This window comes from Scylla paramamosain, chromosome 47, assembly GCF_035594125.1.
Source record: "Scylla paramamosain isolate STU-SP2022 chromosome 47, ASM3559412v1, whole genome shotgun sequence".
Taxonomy (NCBI): Eukaryota; Metazoa; Arthropoda; class Malacostraca; order Decapoda; family Portunidae; genus Scylla; species Scylla paramamosain.
Window position 1 is genome coordinate 4,762,501 of NC_087197.1, and position 22,500 is coordinate 4,785,000.

Consider the following 22,500-nt stretch of genomic DNA (forward strand, 5'->3'; position numbering starts at 1 on the left):
CACACACACACACACACACAATTTGCAAGTAGATTACAGCCATTTTCATTCATAAGGTATATGGGTCAAGGACTTGGAATAGGAAAGGCAGATGAGATACCTGCCTATTACCAGAGAGAGAGAGAGAGAGAGAGAGAGAGAGAGAGAGAGAGAGAGAGAGAGAGAGAGAGAGAGAGAGAGAGAGAGAGAGAGAGAGAGAGAGAGAGAGAGAGAGAGAGAGAGAGAGAGAGAGAGAGAGAGAGAGAGAGAGAGAGAGAGAGAGAGAATGTATGCTTTCCCAGTGTGTTTGTATATGGCAGCAATAATAGTAATCTTAAATCCTAATATATTCATTTTTATTTGTCATTCCACCTGATCCACACAAAAATTCCCTTCATCAGATACAAGTGGATATTTTTAAGCAGTATCAGCATTTACAATCTGTCTTATGTTACTTTAAAAATTCCTCTCATCAGATCTGTACATCTACACACCAGGCTGCAATTCCACACGGGGCGGCCCAGACTAAGCACCACACACACACACACACACACACACACACACACACACACACACACACACACACACACACACACACACACACACACACACTCTTCCCATCAGCCCCTGGTGGAAAGAGTCAGTTTCGTGGACCATCTTGCTAAGACTCATACATGTATTTTCAACTTCATTCCAATCAACAGGCTCAGAGTCCCCATCTAGTCAGCCTGTCCTTCCATCACAAACCAGTGTGTCTTGATCTCTCCTCTCTCTCTTCTGCAACATTTGTGTCTCAGGTCTGTCTTCCAATCCATGGAACATAACTCTTCTAAACTTCTATTCCTCTTTTCTCATCACTGACAGCAGAGCCTTTCTTGTTCCCTCTTACTTTCTCTACCATCTATTTCACTCCAAAGCTGGCTGCTGTGTCTGTGTAAGCAATGATGTACCTTGGTTTCATATCCACTTGCCTTGAATCTCCAGAATTTCCCACCTTCTGGCTGCAACTCCACTGCCACTCCCACTAACTTCACAAATGTTGCAATTCTCTCACTAGTAACTTGTCCAACTACATAAAACTCTTTGACTTCACATCTCATCTCTAGCTAAAACAGCTTCTATGAAGTCAGGCGTTCTGAGACGTCTCCGCCAGTTTTTCTCACCCCCTAGCTACTAACTCTGTACAAGGGGCCTTATCCATCCATGTATGGAGTATGCTTCACATGTCTGGGGGGGTTCCACTCATACTGCTCTTCTGGACAGGGTGGAATCAGAAGCTTTTCGTCTCATCAACCCCTCTCCTCTAACTGACTGTCTTCAGCCTCTCTCTCACCGCCGCAATGTTGCATATCTAGCTGTCTTCTACTGCTATTTTCATGCTAACTGCCCTTCTGATCTTGCTAACTGCATGTCTCCCCTCCTCCCATGGCCTCACTGCACAAGACTTTCTTCTTTCTCTCACCCCCATTCTGTCCACCTCTCTAACACAAGAGTTAACCAGTATTCTCAATCATTCATCCCTTTCTAACTCCCTGCCTGCTTCTGTATTTTACACCTTCCTATGACTTGAATTCCTTCAAGAGGGAGGTTTCAAGACACTTATTCATCAGTTTTTGACCACTGCTTTGACCCTTTTATGGGACTGGCATTTCAGTGGGCATATTTTTTTATTGGATTTTTGTTGCCCTTGGCCAGTGTCCTTCCTACATAAAAAAAATAAAATAAATAAATACTGCATCACCCTCTGTGCATCCCTGACTAATGTTAAGATATACCCAACATTCTTGATCTTTTCTTAACCTCTATCCCTTCAGCTTATTCTCAAATTATACTCTATGTAGCAGTGGAGATAATGCCAAATATTCTTAATCTTTCCTAACCTCTATCCCTTTGGCATAGTCATATTTCTCTCTGTAGCCTTGCCTAACATTACTGACCTTTATTCTTATCTCTATCCCTTCAGCATAAAGTCATATTTCTCCCTGTAGCCTTGCCTGACATTCTTGACCTTTTCCTAGCCTCCACCCTTCAGAATATTAGCAAACTGTTCTCTGTAGCCTTGCCTAACATTCTTGACCTTTTCCTAACCTGTACCCTTCAGCATATTGCCCAACATTCTCAACCTTTTCTTAGCCACCACTCCTTCAGTATATAGGCAAACTTCTCTCTGTAGATGCCATGTGACAGCAATGTTCCGGCACCTTCTTTCCTCAAATCAATCCCCTTAGTAAGGCTCCTCTCACCACACGCTTCTTTCTGTACACTGCTCAGTCATTCCAGTGCCTGTAGTCCTGCCAAAGTGGAAGCGTTTCCAGGAATACAAGTGTGCTAAGTGGCAGGGCCTGAGGTGGTACAGTTCCAATCCTGCCTCTAGCCCTGCCAAAGTGGAGGTGCTCTTAGGAATACAAGTGTGCTAAGTGGAAGGGCCTGAGGTGGTACTGTGACTAAGCCTCCTGTGTCTGAATACCTTCCCTCTGTGCAGCATGCATGACACAGGTGACTGCCTGGCATGGGTGCATACATTTTCTTACTTTCTTTAACTCCAAAAGATTGTAAACCTTGGTTCAACTGTTTTTTGTGGTGTCCAGGAGAGAGGCAGATCACAAACAGAATTCACCCTCTTTATACACCTGCTCAAAATCTTTAAGATCTGTTATCCAACTTGCAAAAACTCCTCTATCAACAGGAAACATCAAAATCTTGCCAATTCTTCTAGTAATTTCTGGTAACTTTTCTTCTTCACCTTCTTCCATCTTCTGTTTCATCCACAAGCCTCCACTGCTATATCCATGAACTCCAACACTCCATACTGGATGATTTAGGGTCTGTTCTTCCTCCACCGCCTCCCTGACTGTATCATGCCTGTCATAGATTTTTCATAATGACATTTCCAACTCACTCTCTGGCCTTGGCCCTCTGAAGGCAACAACCCTGACAAACTACCTCCTCTTTACTGTCACTGTGCCTCTGTGCTCACTCCTTGCCCGCACACCTGTGGAGTCAGAGTCGGAAGATATTTGGTGTTGCTGGAGTCAGAGTCGGAGTCCGACTCCAACTCCACAGTCCTGTGTCTTAACCCCTAAACAGCAGTAATTATCTATTAAGGCACGAACTGGCACCTCCCTCACTGCGCTGATCACCAATTAAGGCATGATTTTTCGCGCCTAGAGTTTTGAATTAATGTCTCATTTTACTCTCAGATGTTCTGGAGACAAGTGGCAACTACATCGCTGGGGAGACCAGCGATTCTTTCCCAGAATGGAAGTCTCAATTGTGGTTCATGGAGCTGTGGAGGAGGTGTCTGGCAACTCTTGTAACACGCCGGGTGGAATGGGTCATTCCTGTGTGTTTTCTGCCACAAATGCCACAGTACAGCAGCTCTGAGATCTTTGTGTGTGTGTGTGTGTGTGTGTGTGTGTGTGTGTGTGTGTGTGTGTGTGTGATTATTATTATTATTATTATTATTATTATTATTATTATTATTATTATTATTATTATTGTTATTAGCATTATTATTATTATTATTGTTATTATTATTACCATTATTTTTTTTCTCTCTCTCTCTCTCTCTCTCTCTCTCTCTCTCATATCATCTTTCTTACTGTATATATGGGGAAAGGTTCAAGGAAGTGAGAGGAAAAGACCAGAAAGACAGATAAGGGGAACAGATAAGGAACAGATTGGGGGGGGGTGCGGAGTTGGCAAAACAGCAAACAAACAGACAGACAGACAAACAGATTGTCTAGGCGGTTCTTTATTCCTTTATTTCTTATGATTATTATTATTTTTAGTATTTATTCTTGTTTTTCATGTACTTGTGTGGGGAGGGAGGCCATGGTAGGGAGGGGGAGGAGAAAGAAATGAAATAGCAAAGTGATAAATGATGAGAAGAAAAGGCGGGGGAGGGAGGGAGAGAGAGAGAGAGAGAGAGAGAGAGAGAGAGAGAGAGAGAGAGAGAGAGAGAGAGAGAGAACTGATAATTCTCTCTCTCTCTCTCTCTCTCTCTCTCTCTCTCTCTCTCTCTCTCTCTCTCTCTCTCTCTCTCTCTCTCTCTCGCACACACACACATACGAGGTGCATTTCATGGCAAACAAGATGTGTTGGAAGGACAACTTGTGTGTATGTAGGTAAAACAACAAAAGCAATATAAATAAACCTCTCTTCACCAGCAATGTGTCCCTGCCCCACGCAGCCTTCCTGCAGCACGACAGGTCACTACACTCAGAAATCTTTCCTTCATTTCCTGATTGTAGAATTTGCCTCATCTCACATACAGGTAATACAAGTTTATTTTCATTATCTCTATTACTAAAATATCAAGCAGGAATAAGTAGACACATAATATCTTCTCATACTGAAAACTATTTTACACTGTATGTGGAGACCTTCTAGTCACAATACACCCTGCTGTTTAAGGGGATGTGATAAGGGCAGGGTTGGCAGTATTAAATAAAAAAAAAATAAATAAATAAAAAAGTGTTGGGGGGGTTAATAAAATATTTAACATATAAAAATTTAGATCTATATCATACTGATAAATAAGGTGTATATATGTACATATACATAAAAAGTGCAAAAGTAGTCAAGCCTGACATTCATTTCCTGTACAGTACAAGTTAACACAGGCTTTGTCCAGCCTGATCAACTTGTATCAACATGACCTAAGCAAGTGTCTGATCTTCATTAATAGAAAATGTCAACCTGATGGCACCACTGCCATCTCATCTATTTCTAAAGCTGAACTCAACCTCAAACCTTTGCTAAAAAAAAATTGTTCCTCCCTCTCCTCCACCCTCTGACTACTTCATGCTACCCATTAAAATTCTTCACAGTGATGTTTTCCATGCCCTCACTGGCCTAAACCCTTAGAAGGCTTATGGACCTGATTGGGTCCCTCCTGTTGTTCTCCAAACCTGTACCTCCATGCTTGCACCTTGCCTAGTCGAACTCTTTCAAGTCTGTCTGTCAACATCTACCTTTCCTTCTTGCTGGAAGTTTGCCTACATTCAGTCTATTCCTAAAAAGGGTGACCATTCTAATCCCTCAAACTACCATCCTATTGTTTTAATTTCCTGCCTGTCTAAAGTTTTTGAATCTATCCTCAAAATGAAGATTCTTAAACATCTATCACTTCACAACCTTCTATCTGATCGCCAGTATGGGTTCCGTCAAGGCCGCTCTACTGGTGATCTTCTGGCTTTCCTTACTGAGTCTTGGTCATCCTCTTTTAGAGATTTTGGGGAAACTTTTGCTGTTGCCTTAGACACATCAAAAGCTTTTGATAGAGTCTGACACAAAGCTTTGATTTCCAAACTACCCTCCTATGGCTTCTGTTTTTCCCTCTGTAACTTCATCTCAAGTTTCCTTTCTGACCGTTCTATTGCTGCTGTGGTAGACGGTCACTGTTCTCCTAAATTTATTAACAGTGGTGTTCCTCAGGGTTCTGTCCTGTCACCTACTCTCTTCCTATTATTCATCAATGATCTTCTAAACCAAGCTTCTTGTCCTATCCACTCCTACGCTGATGATACCACCCTGCACTTTTCCGTGTCTTTTTGTAGGTGTCCAACCCTTCAGGAAGTCAACAGTTCACACACAGAAGCCAGAGAATGCCTGACTTCTAATCTCTCTAAAATTTCTGATTGGGGCAGAGCAAACTTAGTATTCTTCAATGCCTTAAAAACTCAATTCCTACATTTATCAACTTGACACAATCTTCCAGACAACTATCCCCTCTTCTTCAATGACACTCAACTGTCTCCCTCTTCTGCACTGAACATCCTCGGTCTGTCCTTTACTTATAATCTAAACTGGAAACTTCACATCTCATCTCTAGACAAAACAGCTTCAGTGAAGTTAGTTCTGAGTCATCTTTGCCAGTTTTTCTCACCCCCCAGCTGCTAACTCTGTACAGGGGCCTTACCTGTCCATGTATGGAGTATGCTTCACATGTATGGGAAGGGGGGGGTTTCCACTATACTGCTCTTCTAGACAGGATGGAATCAAAAGCTTATCATCTCAACTTCTCTCTTCTAACTGACTGTCTTCAGCCTCTCTCTCATCACCGCAGTGTTGCATATCTAGCTGTCTCCTACCGTTATTTTCATGCTAACTGCTCTTCTGATCTTGCTAACTGCATGCCTCCCCTCCTCCTGCAGCCTCACTGCACAACACTTTCTTCTTTCCCTCACCCCTATTCTGTCCACCTCTCTAATGCAAGAGTTACCTAGTATTCTCAGTCATTCATCCCTTTCTCTGGTAAACTCTGGAACTTCCTGCCTGCTTCTGTATTTTTACCTTCCTATGGCTTGAACTCTTTCATGAGGGAGGTTTCAAGACACTTATCATGTATTTTTGACTGCTGCTTTGGATCCTGTTCAGGGACTGGCACCTCAGTGGGCCTTTTTTTTTTATTATATTTTTTGTTACTCCTGACTGGTCCTCCTCCTACATGGAGGGGAAAAAAATAAATGAATAAAAAAATAAAACAAAAAAACACTCCAAACCTTTTGTTTCACTCGATTAGTTTTTAACTGTTTAAACTGATTTACAAATAAATAGGAGGAATTAACAAAAATAAATAAATAAATACCAAAAAAATCCTAATAACACAAAAAACAAAATAAATAAAAAATAAATAAATAAATAAATAACCCCCCAAAAAAATCCAGTGGGTTTTTTTTTAACCTATTTTTTTTCCAACCCTGGATAAGTGTGTGTGTGTGTGTGTGTGTGTGTGTGTGTGTGTGTGTGTGTGTGTGTGTGTGTGTGTGTGTGTGTGTGTGTGTGTGTGTGTGTGTGTGTGTGTGTAAGTGCACTGTGTGCCTGTCTTAAATGGTGTTATTTTGGGTGTTTTATGAAGTTGTTGAGTATTTTGAATCTTCTTGGAATATTTCAACATGTTTTGGGGAATTATTATACCAAGGTCAAATACACAAAAAATCAAGGAGTTTGAGCAAGAGTCGGGTGTTTTGGTCACCCAGTGCACAGTCCTGCATGCTGCCTGGTAGAGCTTTTCCATCCACTTCTGCCAATCAAGCTCCATCCTTCCTTCTTGCTGATCATTTGCTGATATTCAACCTGTCCTTAACCCTTTGACTGCCACTTGGTACACCTTTCCCTAATTACCAATCACTCTGGGACATTTTTACTTGTTCTACAGCCAATCTATAAGCTGGATATTAATTGCAAAATCTAATCTTTTCCACTCATAACTTTCTTGCAGATGCTTATAATGATTTCATGCATTACACATGGTGGTGATAATTGTCTTGTACCAAAGTGAGAGGATTAGGCTGGGTGGCTGCTCCAATCCTTTAAATCGTAGACCTGTAGGTTGAATTTTCCATCTTTCTAAACCTCAACAGGAAGATTCTAAGGCAGATTTGTACAGTGGACTGATTTATATGCCAGTATGTCCAGTGTCTGTTTAGGCTCTTTCTGACTGCCAGTGTGGGGTCCCTAGAGGACAACCAACTGGCAATCCACACCTGCCGAAACGATAATTACTCCCAGTGTGGTCTAAAGCACTGTTCAGGGGGTGCTGTGAACTTATCATTAAACCCAGCTGTGACCTCACTGAACGTTTCCCTTTGTGTCTCACAACACAAGGGGGTAGTCATAGCCTGCCCTCTAAAGACAACTCTCTTCCTCCACACAAAACTACAAGCACCTAATAACACACACACCCTTCACTCAAAAATTTTAAAATCATGGCGACTCCTACACCAGCCTTGGAGTCCCCATCTGGGGAGGGGACCATAAATGTCCCCAGGTCGGACTGCCTTTCCGTCGACGACCCTAAGTGTCTTGACACCCCCCTCAACTTTTTCTTCATTAACTTCTGCAACATTCGCGGTCTAAGATCTAATTTTCAATCCGCAGAACACCACCTCTCCTCTTCTAAACCTCATCTTCTTTTCCTCACTGAAACTCAGGTGTCTGAGGCAACTGACAGTAGCCCTTCTCTGTTCCCTCCTACTTTCTCTATCCTCATTTTCGATCCAAAGCTGGATGCTGCGTTTATGTGCGCAATGACTTAACCTGCTCTCGTGCCCACGCTCTTGAATCTTCCGAGTTTTCCAGCATCTGGCTACGACTACAGAGTCATTCTCATACTAAATTTATCTGTGCTGTATACTTCTCTCCTAACTCCTCTAACTATAAGAAATTCTTTGACTACTTAACTTCCAAAGTGAAGCACATTCTGACCCTCTTCCCTTTTGCAGAGATCTCCTTTCTTGGAGACTTCAATGTTCACCACCAGCTTTGACTTTCCTCTCCCTTCACTGACCATCCTGGTGAACTAGCCTACAACTTTGCTATCCTCCATGACCTAGAGCAATTGGTGCAACACCCTACTTGTATTCCTGACCGTCTTGGAGATACGCCCAACATTCTTGACCTTTTCCTGACCTCTAATCCTTCTGCTTATGCTATCACCCTTTCTTCTCCGTTGGGCTCCTCCGATCACAATCTCATATCTTTATCTTGTCCTATCACTCCAATCCCTCCTCAGGATCCCCCTAAGCGAAGGTGCCTCTGGCGTTTTGCCTCTGCTAGTTGGGGGGACCTGAGGAGGTATTTTGCTGATTTTCCTTGGAATGACTACTGCTTCCGTGTCAGAGACCCGTCTTTGTGTGCTGAGCGCATAACAGAGGTGATAGTGTCTGGCATGGAGGCGTACATTCCTCACTCTTTTTCTCGTCCTAAACCTTCTAAACCTTGGTTTAACACAGCTTGTTCTCGTGCTATACATGATAGAGAGGTGGCCCACAAAAGGTACTTAAGCCTTCCATCACTAGAATCTCATGCACTTTATATTTCTGCCCGGAACCATGCCAAGTCTGTTCTCCAACTAGCCAAAAACTCCTTCATTAACAGAAAATGTCAAAACCTTTCAAGATCTAACTCCCCTCGTGATTTCTGGCATCTACCCAAAAATATCTCCAATAACTTTGCTTCTTCTTCTTTCCCTCCTCTACTTCAACCAGATGGCACCACTGCTATCACATCTATTTCTAAAGCTGAACTCTTTGCTCAAACCTTTGTTAAAAACTCTACCTTGGACGATTCTGGGCTTGTTCCTCCCTCTCCTCCACCCTCTGACTACTTCATGCCACGTATTAAAATTCTTCGTAATGATGTTTTCCATGCCCTCGCTGGCCTAAACCCTCGGAAGGCTTATGGACCTGATGGGGTCCCTCCTATTGTTCTCCGAAACTGTGCCTCCGTGCTTGCACCTTGCCTAGTCAAACTCTTTCAGCTCTGTCTGTCAACATCTACCTTTCCTTCTTGCTGGAAGTTTGCCTACATTCAACCTGTTCCTAAAAAGGGTGACCGCTCTAATCCCTCAAACTACCATCCTATTGCTTTAATTTCCTGCTTATCTAAAGTTTTTGAATCTATCCTCAACAGGAAGATTCTTAAACATCTATCACTTCACAACCTTCTATCTGATCGCCAGTATGGGTTCCGTCAAGGCCGCTCTACTGGTGATCTTCTGGCTTTCCTTACTGAGTCTTGGTCATCCTCTTTTAGAGACTTTGGTGAAACTTTTGCTGTTGCCTTGGACATATCAAAAGCCTTTGATAGAGTCTGGCACAAAGCTTTGATTTCCAAACTACCCTCCTACGGTTTCTATCCTTCTCTCTGTAACTTCATCTCAAGTTTCCTTTCTGACCGTTCTATTGCTGCTGTGGTAGACGGTCACTGTTCTTCTCCTAAATCTATTAACAGTGGTGTTCCTCAGGGTTCTGTCCTGTCACCCACTCTCTTCTTATTATTCATTAATGATCTTCTAAACCAAACTTCTTGTCCTATCCACTCCTATGCTGATGATACCACCCTGCACTTTTCCATGTCTTTTCATAGACGTCCAACCCTTCAGGAGGTAAACATATCACACAGGGAAGCCACAGAATGCCTGACTTCTGATCTTTCTAAATTTTCTGATTGGGGCAGAGCAAACTTGGTATTGTTCAATGCCTCAAAAACTCAATTCCTCCATCTATCAACTCGACACAATCTTCCAGACAACTATCCCCTCTTCTTCAATGACACTCAACTGTCCCCCTCTTCTACACTGAACATCCTCGGTCTGTCCTTTACTTATAATCTGAACTGGAAACTTCACATCTCATCTCTAGCTAAAACAGCTTCTATGAAGTTAGGTGTTCTGAGACGTCTCCACCAGTTTTTCTCACCCCCCCAGCTGCTAACTCTGTACAAGGGCCTTATCCGTCCATGTATGGAGTATGCTTCACATGTCTGGGGGGGTTCCACTCATACTGCTCTTCTAGACAGGGTGGAATCAAAAGCTTTTCGTCTTATCAACTCCTCTCCTCTAACTGACTGTCTTCAGCCCCTCTCTCACCGCCACAATGTTGCATATCTAGCTGTCTTCTACCGCTATTTTCATGCTAACTGCTCTTCTGATCTTGCTAACTGCATGCCTCCCCTCCTTCTGCGGCCTCGTTGCACAAGACTTTCTTCTTTCTCTCTCCACTATTCTGTCCACCTCTCTAACGCAAGAGTTAACCAGTAATTTTTTTTGTTGCCCTTGGCCAGTGTCCTTCCTACATAAAAAAAATAAAAATAAAAATCCAGCTTTCTTTACTGAGTCTTGGTCATTCTCTCTCTCTCATGGATTCTGGTGATGCCTTTGCTACTTCCTTAGACACATCACAAGCTTCTGATACAGTCTGGCATAAATCCTTAATTTCTAAGCTTACCTCATACAGGATCTACACATCTCTCTGCACATTTATCTCTTCCATCCTGGCCATTGTATTACTGCAGAGGCAGACGTCCACTGTTCTAAACTATTGTTGTGGCCAGTTCCCCTACTCCACCAGTCGCTACACTCAGGCCAATCCCCGGCCAGCCGCCTCCCCACCTCACCCGTCTCAATCCCGCCCATTTAATCGCAAGGATCCATGAGGCCCCATTCTAAAGTGATGGCAGAGCTGCCTGGTCCAGGAGCAGGCAGTTCACACTAGGCTCTCTCTCCACCTGCTGGGTCACCCTTACCCTGGTGGCCAGACAAGAGTGGAGTCCTCTGGGGTGGTCAAGTACTACCACCAGTCGTTTCTCAACTGATTAATTCGGATCCACAAAAAGTATTTTAACTGTAGAACTTACGTTCAGTCCTCCACCCTTTTTCTCCCTCCCTTGGGTAGGATATTTAGCAAGATACTGTTTGTGTTAGGATGTACTACGTCTCAGTGTTGGTTTAACTGTACAGGTTTGGGGTGTTTTCATTATAATTTGTCTATTTTTTGTAAAAGTAAAATTATAAGATATATTGTTACTTATATCTTTAGTATTCTTAAGTGCTATGTGATTGTAACACTACTGTCCCACAGGGCTGTATCCCATCAAGAGTGGTGTTCCCCAGGGCTCTATCCTACCACTCATTCTATTCCTATTATTCATGAAAGATGCTCTCAGCCAACCTTCTTGTCCTGTCCACTCTGATGTGAGCGACTGACACGAGAGTTAGTTGCACGGCCAAACCCCGATGACCAGTGATTTAACCGTTTCGCTGCAGTATGCAACAATTCACATCATTAAAAACAATGTATGGAATCTTTATGGCACATCTACAAGAAAGAAAAGAATGAAAAAAGAATAGACTTTGCAATTTCTAGCTAGTATGTGTGGAGGCGGCTGCAGAACAAGAAAAGACACCTCAGAGTGGTTGGTAATTAAGGAAAGGTGTGTCACCTAGCAGTGGGAGGATTAACCTGCATGACCAGAGGTGGATACATGACTAGGAGGTTGACACAGTGCAGCTTGATTGATCCGCACAGCTGAGACTGATACACAGCACTTGCAAGGCTGAGAGACTGAGAAGCAGCAAGTAGTTAGACTCGCACAGCCTAAAGACTGACACATGGCAGTCCATTCCACTTCTAGGGCCACGACACCAACACACAGCAATGTACAGGCATCCCTCATTACAGTTTCAGTTTCCAGTTTCACTTTTCCACAGATTGCTTCCTACTACAGTTCAAATAACAGAGGCAGCAATGAGAGGCGACCTACCACTGTTCATCCCTTTTCTTTCTTTCTTTCTTTCTTTTTTTTTTTGTTAATTGATAAAAAAAAATATTTGCAACTATGCCATGCACTTTTCTTGACTTACACGAGGCTTTTGGGGCTCAGGGGTGTTCTTAAGGAAGGCACTAATTGTCCACGGGTTTTCCTTACCTGACCTGATCTGCTCAGCCATGAGACTTTTACACAGTTGTTACTTTGACTTAAATCAACAAAAAACAAGAAAATAGAAGAATTGTATGAAACTGTAATTTTACTACCTATGATTATATCCCTTTCTTGGGACACAAAATATAAATGAGCAAATACATAAAAAGAAAAGATAAATGCACAACATTTGGAAATATTCCAGTAATGATATTCAAAAGTTTTCAAAGTGATATTCAGTTTCAGGAGCGGAGCATTGCGACATTTCTGTAACTAAATTAGCCAACATTTTAAAATCCTTTTTCTAATTAACTTTTTTTTGTGGGGAGTGGCAAATGAGCTGGCTTCTTCTGCATCAGTCCAACTGTGCCAGCTACACTGAGAAAAAGAAACAGAAAGATGGAAAGAAATTAAAAAGAAAAAGAAAATGAGGAAAGAAAGGAAGGAAGGAAGGAAGGAAGGAAGGGAAAGATAGATTAATCAAAAGAGAGAATGAAAAAAAAATTAAAAGAAATTACAATAAATAACTAAGAGAAAATACAACCAGTGAACAAAGTGATAATGACAACATTAATGGCAATGCTCTGTAGTGACACCAGTCCAGCTATTACGGAAATAACCCCAGCCAATTCATCTCAAGACAATGCTGATTTCAGGACAAAATTTGATGCTTTTTCAAAATATCTCCTCAATGCAAAGATAAGCAGTGAAATTAAAGTACTGAATTAATACAAACTTAATCAAACCTAACCTCAACCTAACTTAATCTAATCTGACCTTTAACCCAATACAACCTAACTTAACCTAACTTAACCCAACATGACCTCACCTAATCCAACTTAACCCAATGCAACGTAACTTAACCCAACCTAATCCAACCTAACAGCCTAGCCCATGGAGGAAAACACTAATGTAACTTCAAAGAAAACACTAATGTAGCTTCAGTATTATCCCCGGTACCTATTAATTAACATCCTAACACAGGTGCTGACTCATAAGGTACAGCGTGCTTTCCTCACCTCCCCCCTCCCTCCCCCACACCTGGTCCACAGTACCCGCTAATTATCCAACGTGTCAGCCAGGTGTTACTGCTGAACACACTCACACACGCACACACAAGATGATGATGCACATAAATACGGTTTATTATTTTTTTTTTATTATCATTTTAATGATAGAGTTGCAGATAAGTAGAATATCTTACCTGTTGTGTGTGTGTGTGTGTGTGTGTGTGTGTGTGTGTGTGTGTGTGTGTGTGTGTGTGTGTGTGAATATAAGCATGTGTATACATAAAAGCAAAATATGGTGTACACACACACACACACACACACACACACACACACACACACACACACACACACACACACACCATCAATGAAACGCAATATTTCACGCCGCAGGTCGCCATACGCATCTACGCACGCATTCACGAAACAAAGCGACGCATTATTATTATTATTGTTGTTATTATTATTAATATTTCACGCCGCAGGTCGCCACACGCATCTACGCACGCATTCACGAAACAAGCGACGCTCCACACCAATACCATCACACACAGGAAAACATTATGGTAAACTCACCCCAGTTCCTCGTTACTGCATAAAAACAAGTCAACGTGATGGCGGGGAAAAAACAAATAAATAAATAAAAAAAACAGGAAATAATGATAAGTCATAAGTTCTACGCAGTTTTGGAAGAATTGGAACAAGCTGAAAGATAATGCAATCATTTTCTCCCCCGACCCCATTTTACCATTTTTTCCACCTAATTCTCTTTCAAGCTTCAGAAAACATAATTAACACATAACAGCATCACTTATAAGCTACACACGCACTTTTGGCATAAATAGAATGATCTATGAGAGAAATAAAGCAATTTTTCTCTCCCCCCCTCCCCATCCTCCTTATCATATCCCTTTTTGCTCATAATTCCGCTTCTAAATAAAGACAGAGATCCGTAGAGCATTAGATAATCATGAAAACGTAGAATAAATGATCACGGTAACATTCTTGTAAGTAGATCACTGCGTTCGTTAATCTTTCTTACGCCCGTTTCATCCATTTATTTTTTTTTTACTCCTTATTTGAACTACAGACACCATAACGAAGACACTGGAGTCGAAGATAAGTAAAGGTTAATGTTTACGATCGATCAGAACCATAAAAAAATAAATTCATAAAATTAAATATATACAGTAATTGTAGTCACAGGAAATAACGCTCTTCTCATCTTTCTTCCTCTTCTACCTTTATCAATTTACCCCCTAACTCCTGACCTAAGCTGCAGAAATCATTAAAGACCTTCAGGTATGACAGAAACATGTCTGTAGTACACTCAGTCGCAATTAAAACATGTTATAATTGAGATACACGTTTGGCTTCAATTTAGCGGAGAAGTGACCACTGACGCAACGCTTGCCTGACTCACCCGCTTCTTGCTTCCCTTCCTTATCACCCACGCCTGCATAACCTGCCCTAAGCGTAGAAATAAGAGCATACGTTTGGTAGCACAGAAATTAGTCATAAAAAAATAAATAAATAAAAAACGGCCATTCAGAGCAGGGTAGACTATATTCCGTTAATTAAGACATTCGCAACACGTTTCCTGCTCCTCTTGAATGACAGTAAGCTTGCCTAACGATCTTCAAGGCCTATAGATGAGCGGGAACTGAACATGGTACATCAAATGGCTGTGAAGCAGCAAATAACTGAGGTAAATAAGCAACTGGTAGCAGTTTAGCGCAAAAATACGAATGGTTAGCAAGACTGCCTTCTCGGCCCTCTCATTTGTTCTACTTAAACCATCAAATGAGCCTTTAAACACAGCCATGTAGGCCTGCAAATGAACCGTGGAGATCTACAATACATTAACCTGGCAGCGAGTACCCACCAGCAGACGAGATAAGGTCAAGAGATCGAAAAATGGTGGAAAATAAGGAAGCTCGCGCTGCCCCTGCACTCGCTGCCCTGAACTGGTCCTCCGACAACACCTCCTTCCACCACCTCTCTTATTTTCCCTTTTTACCTATCACTCTCTTCCCCCCGAGACTCCCAGGGCAGCCTGCACGTAGTCCATACCTTACACTATCAACAGGCTGCGTCAGGATAGTGTTGGAGGCCCCTGAAGGTCAAACTTGCAGTGTAAAATAGGATGCGAGAGCTTCGAAGCTACCCCGTGAACAAAACAATGACACTGAACTGCCAGATGGCGCGACGGGATCTGGGGACAGGGATGGCGGGAGATTCAAATCTGGAAAAACACCCACCCTGCGCTCCACATTGCCTGGAAAATGGCATAGCAGTGAGGATATGTTTGGAAATAATCTTGGGAAGTCACTAACTTTACCAAGATCCTGGTCAGTATTGGGATGGCGGTGGATGGGAGACTGCGACATCTGAAAACACACGCATTCTGCCCCACGTAATTGAGACAACACGTAGAGGCAAGGAAATGTTCATAAATAACCTGGAGGAGGTGCTAACTTCACCATAATCCTAAAAAATTGCCTGGAAAAGCATTTAGAGCTTAATGTTGGAGAAAACATCCACCATTCTGCTTCACAGTGGCTGAAAGACGATTAAAGACCAAGGAAATAACTTGGGCGGGTTATTAGCTTCACTAAGGTCCTGGAAAATAGCTACAAAATTTTGAAGACATCCGCCCTCTGCTCCACAGTGACTGAAAGACGGCTTAAGAGCAAGGGACTTGTCGGAATTAACATTGGGGAATAGCTAGCTTTACCAAAATTATAGAAGACTAAGAAGAATATATATATATATATATATATATATATATATATATATATATATATATATATATATATATATATATATATATATATATATATATATATATATATATATATATATATATATATATATATATATATATATATATATATATATATATATATATATATATATATATATATATATATATATATATATATATATATATATATATATATATATATATATATATATATATATATATATATATATATATATATATATATATATATATATATATATATATATATATATATATATATATATATATATATATACGAGTATATATATATATATATATATATATATATATATATATATATATATATATATATATATATATATATATATATATATATATATATATATATATATATATATATTCTTAGTCTTCTATAATTTTGGTAAAGCTATATATATATATATATATATATATATATATATATATATATATATATATATATATATATATATATATATATATATATATATATATATATATATATATATATATATATATATATATATATATATATATATATATATATATATATACAGAACTATTTAAGAGACAAGTACAAAAATAAGGGGATATAGATTTACATATAACCACGAAAAAAAAAAAAAAGTTGCAGTGAAAGGGTCAAGGAATGCTGCTCTTATGAATAATTATCAAACAATTCTCATGTCCTTCATGTTTTTTCCCTTTTTCTTTTCTGTTTTCCTTTTTTCCTTTATTTTTTTGTCTTTTCTTCTTTTTGTATTTTTTTTAAAGTTATGCAGATCTTCATTAATTTACCAACATTTTGGGCAGATTTCACAGTAAAATTACACCATCGTCTGCTGAGGAGCCATCTATTGCTCGCCGGACTATACCTTATGCACGATTTGTATTATCCTATGCTTTCATCTGTTTATCTATCTATCTATCTATCTATCTATCTATCTATCTATCTATCTATCTATCTATCTATCTATCTATCTATCTATCTATATATATATATATATATATATATATATATATATATATATATATATATATATATATATATATATATATATATATATATATATATATATATATATATATATATATATATATATATATATATATATATATATATATATATATATATATATATATATATATATATATATATATATATATATATATATATATATATATATATATATATATATATATATATATATATATATATATATATATATATATATATATATATATATATATATATATATATATATATATATATATATATATATATATATATATATATATATATATATATATATATATATATATATATATATATATATATATATATATATATATATAGATAGATAGATAGATAGATAGATAGATAGATAGATAGATAGATAGATAGACAGATAGATAGACAGATAGATAAACAGATGAAAGCATAGGATAATACAAATCGTGCATAAGGTATAGTCCGGCGAGCAATAGATGGCTCCTCAGCAGACGATGGTGTAATTTTACTGTGAAATCTGCCCAAAATGTTGGTAAATTAATGAAGATCTGCATAATTAAAAAAAAATAGAAAAAGAAAGAAAAGACAAAAAAAATCAAGGAAAAAAAGGAAAACAGAAAAGAAAAAGGGAAAAAAAAAACATGAAGGACATGAGAATTGTTTGATTCATAAGAGCAGCATTCCTTGACCCTTTCACTGCAACTTTTTTTTTTTTTCCGTGATTATATGTAAATCTATATCCCCTTATTTTTGTACTTGTCTCTTAAATAGTTCTGTAGGCTGGAAGAAACAAAATTAACTTAGTTTCTTACATTTCTCTCTCTCTCCCTCTTTGTCCTTGAAAATACTTCTTCACAGTTCTGAGTGTTAACGGTGACCAAACCAATGGAAGGGTTAGTACATGATAAAAAAGACTTACAAAAAAACCTATATAACTCGATTAACAGATATTATAACATGTTCGTTCACACACACACACACACACACACACACACATGAGAGGTACAAAGAGATTAGAAATTGTGAATACACCCGTTTTTGTCTTCCGTTTTCACTACAAAATGGCAAAGTAGTGAGGAACGATTAAAAAAACAACCTTAATGAATAACTAATTATCTCCAAAACTCTGACAAACACTAGCCTGGCCTTACCCTTCCGTGTCTCCACAGCGCAATACTCACCTCACCACAGTAATTAGGTACCTTCTGTTTCCCTGCCACTGTCTCCCTCACCTCGATGCCTCTTGTTTTTATTATATTGAGTCTGTTACACTGACGAGAGAGAGAGAGAGAGAGAGAGAGAGAGAGAGAGAGAGAGAGAGAGAGAGAGAGAGAGAGAGAGAGATGAGGAAGGGAGGAATGGAGAAACTTCCTGTGCTTCTCTCTCTCTCTCTCTCTCTCTCTCTCTCTCTCTCTCTCTCTGCTCCAACTCCTCACCTCCTCTACCTCCTCCTTCTCTTCCTCCTCTTACTCCTCCACCACCTCCTTCTCCTCTTCCTCCTCCTCTTCCTACTCCTCCTCCTCTTCCTCCTCCCCCCCTCCTCCTCTTCCTCCTCCTCTCTATCCAATTTCCTGCCCTAGTACACACCACCACCACCACCACCACCGTAATACTACTACCACTCCTCCTCCCCCCTACTACTACTTCTACGACTACTACAGTATTATACCACTATGCTGCTGCTGCTATTACTACTACTACTACTACTACTACTACTACTACTACTACTAATAATAATAATAATAATAATAATAATAATAATAAAAACAATAATATTACTATCATAGATCCAAAGAGCTCATTAATTCAACACCGAACAGGAATTAACGCCATCTGTGTGTGAAAAGAGTTACTAAAACAGCCAGTACTGCCTCTGTCGGTAACCTTGCAAACTAATATGTGTTTCCGGTTTCCAGACAGAGAGAGGGAGAGGAAAGAGGGGGATATTCAGAAACCACGATTTTTTTTCCAAGGCCACAGAGATGATTAGCAGGGCTCTCAAGTGTGTTTCTCCTGTTAATGATGTTAATCTTGTTGAAATGATGTTGTTAATGTTGTTGTTGTTAATGATGTTAATCTTGATGAAATCTTGTTAATCTGTCACTAGAACAGTAAAAACACACTTAAAACCCGTGTAGCGTCACCCAGAGCCTTTGAAAGTAGCGGAAGTGTTGCAGTAGGCACCTACCGAAACGATAATTACTCCCAGTGAGATCTAGAGCACTGGATGAGGGGGTGCTGTGAACTTATCATTAAGCCCAGCTGTGACCTCACTGAACGTTTCCCTTTGTGTCTCACAACACAAGGGGGCAGTCACAGCCTGCCCTCTAAAGACAACTCTTCCTCCACACAAAACTACAAGCACTTAATAACACACACACTCAAAATTCAAAATTATCATGGCGACTCCTACACCAGCCTTGGAGTCCCCATCTGGGGAGGGGACCACAAATGTCCCCAGGTCGGTCTGCCATACTGACAACGACCCTAAGTGTCTTGACACACCCCCCCCTCAACTTTTTCTTCATTAACTTCTGCAACATTCGCGGTCTTAGATCTAATTTTCAATCCGCAGAACACCACCTCTCCTCTTCTACACCTCATCTTCTTTTCCTCACTGAAACTCAGGTGTCTGAGGCAACTGACAGTAGCCCTTCTCTGTTCCCTCCTACTTTCTCTATCCTCATTTTCGATCCAAAGCTGGATGCTGCGTTTATGTGCGCAATGACTTAACCTGCTCTCGTGCCCACGCTCTTGAATCTTTCGAGTTTTCCACCATCTGGCTACGACTACAGAGTCACTCTCAAACTAAATTTATCTGTGCTGTATACCTCTCACCTAACTCCTCTGACTATAAGAAATTCTTTGACTACTTAACTTCCAAAGTGGAGCACATTCTGACACTCTTCCCTTTTGCAGAGATCTCCTTTCCTGGAGACTTCAATGTTCACCACCAGCTTTGGCTTTCCTCTCCCTTCACTGACCATCCTGGTGAACTAGCCTTCAACTTTGCTATCCTCTATGACCTAGAGCACTTGATGCAACACCCTACTCGTATTCCTGACCGTCTTGGAGATACGCCCAACATTCTTGACCATTTCCTGACCTCTAATCCTTCTGCTTATGCTGTCACCCTCTTCTCCGTTGGGCTCCTCCGATCACAATCTCATATCAGTATTTTGTCCTATCACTCCAATCCCTCCTCAGGATCCCCCCTTAACGAAGCCTCTGGCGTTTTGCCTCTGCTAGTTGGGTGGACCTGAGGAGGTATTTTGCTGACTTTCCTTGGAATGACTACTGCTTCCGTGTCAGAGACCCGTCTTTGTGTGCTGAGCGCATAACAGAGGTGATAGTGTCTGGCATGGAGGCGTACATTTTTCTCGTCCTAAACCTTTTAAACCTTGGTTTAACACAGTTTGTTCTCGTGCTATACATGATAGAGAGGTGGCCCACAAAAGGTATTTAAGCCTTCCATCACCAGAATCTCATGCACTTTATATTTCTGCCCAGAACCATGCCAAGTCTGTTCTCCAACTAGCCAAAAACTCCTTCATTAACAGAAAGTGTCAAAATCTTTCAAGATCTAACTCCCCTCGTGACTTCTGGCACCTAGCCAAAAATATTTCCAATAACTTTGCTTCTTCTTCTTCTTCTTCTTTCCCTTCTTTATTTCAACCAGATGGCACCACTGCTATCACATCTATTTCTAAAGCTGAACTCTTCGCTCAAACCTTTGCTAAAACCTCTACCTTGGACGATTCTGGGCTTGTTCCTCCCTCTCCTCCACCCTCTGACTACTTCATGCTACCTATTAAAATTCTTCGCAATGATGTTTTCCATGCCCTCGCTGGCCTAAACCCTCAGAAGGCTTATAGACCTGATGGGGACCCTCCTATTGTTCTCCGAAACTGTGCCTCCGTGCTTGCACCTTGCCTAGTCAAACTCTTTCAGCTCTGTCTGTCAACCTTGCTTTTTTATTTTTCTATCTTTTCAATCTACCTTTCTGTCTTTCCTATCTACCTTTCCTTGTTTGCCTGTTCCTAATTCGGCCTGTTCCTAATTCAGCCTGTTCCTAAAAAGGGTGACCGTTCTAATCCCTCAAACTACCGTCCTATTGCTTTAATTTCCTGCCTATCTAAAGTTTTTGAATCTATCCTCAACAGGAAGATTCTTAAACATCTGTTACTTCACAACCTTCTATCTGATCGCCAGTATGGGTTCCGTCAAGGCCACTCTACTGGTGATCTTCTGACTTTCCTTACTGAGTCTTGGTCATCCTCTTTTAGAGATTTTGGTGAAACTTTTGCTGTTGCCTTGGACATATCTAAAGCTTTTGATAGAATTTGGCACAAAGCTTCGATTTCCAAACTACCCTCCTACGGCTTCTATCCTTCTCTATATAACTTCATCTCAAGTTTCCTTTCTGACCGTTCTATTGCTGCTGTGGTCGACGGTCACTGTTCTCCTAAATCTATTAACAGTGGTGTTCCTCAGGGTTCTGTCCTGTCACCCACTCTCTTTCTATTATTCATCAATAATCTTCTAAACCAAACTTCTTGTCCTATCCACTCCTACGCTGATGATACCACCCTGCACTTTTCTACGTCTTTTCGTAGACATCCAACCCTTCAGAAAGTAAACAATTCACGCAGGGAAGCCACTGAACGCATGACTTCTGATCTCTCTAAAATTTCTAATTGGAGCAGAGCAAACTTGGTATTGTTCAGTGCCAGTATTCCCAGTCATTCATCCCTTTCTCTGGTAAATTCTGGAACTCCCTGCCTGCTTGTGTATTTCCACCTACCTATGACTTGAACTCCTTCAAGAGGGAGGTCTCAAGACACTTACCGTTTAATTTTTGACTACCGCTTCGGACCCTGTTCAGGGACTGCCATCTCAGTCGGCTTTCTTTTTTTTTTATTGGATTTTTGTTGCCCTTGGCCAGTGTCCCTCCTACATTCCCCCCCTCAAGAAAAAAAAAAATCAGCAAGATCATAGAGAATCAAGAACTACAAAATGAGATGGAGAAGTCTCTCTCTCTCTCTCTCTCTCTCTCTCTCTCTCTCTCTCTCTCTCTCTCTCTCTCTCTCTCTCTCTCTCTCTCTCTCTCTCTCTCTCTCTCTCTCTCACACACACACACACACACACTCACACACACACACACACGCACACACATTTGAAGTCTTATATTTAACAATGACTCTTTTAACATCACTTTACTCATTTTATTTTTGGTATGTAACATTTTTTCTTACTGATGCTTTTTCTCCCCCTCCTCCTCCTCCCCTCTCCTCCTCCTCCTCCTCCTCCTCCTCCTACTCTTCCTAATCCTCTCTCTCTCTCTCTCTCTCTCTCTCTCTCTCTCTCTCTCTCTCTCTCTCTCTCTCTCTCTCTCTCTCTCTCTCTCTGATTATCCTTCAACAATTTTCCTTTCCCTTCTCTTCCACTCCCCAGCATGTGTTCCCCTCTCCCTCCCTCCCACCCTTCCCTCCCTCCTTTGAATCTGTATA

The 22,500-nt window shown here is 40.4% G+C and overlaps 2 protein-coding genes across 3 annotated transcripts in view; one reads left to right on the forward strand and one right to left on the reverse strand.

Annotated features, from left to right (window-relative positions):
• LOC135094938 (uncharacterized) overlaps window positions 1-15,418 on the reverse strand; it is a 47,374-nt gene extending 31,956 nt beyond the window's left edge. The window contains exon 1 of one of the 2 annotated variants that reach the window (XM_063995453.1): window positions 15,267-15,418. The gene's annotated coding sequence lies outside the window, so the exon portion shown is untranslated. The remainder of the gene's footprint in view (window positions 1-15,266) is intronic. The other variant, XM_063995454.1, reaches the window with a different exon arrangement.
• Window positions 15,419-19,389: 3,971 nt separating this feature from the next.
• LOC135094931 (uncharacterized) overlaps window positions 19,390-22,500 on the forward strand; it is a gene marked incomplete at its 3' end in the record, with an annotated part of 5,521 nt that continues 2,410 nt past the window's right edge. Inside the window, exon 1 of the mRNA XM_063995445.1 lies at window positions 19,390-19,455. Coding sequence (XP_063851515.1) covers window positions 19,390-19,455 — 66 coding nt within the window. The remainder of the gene's footprint in view (window positions 19,456-22,500) is intronic.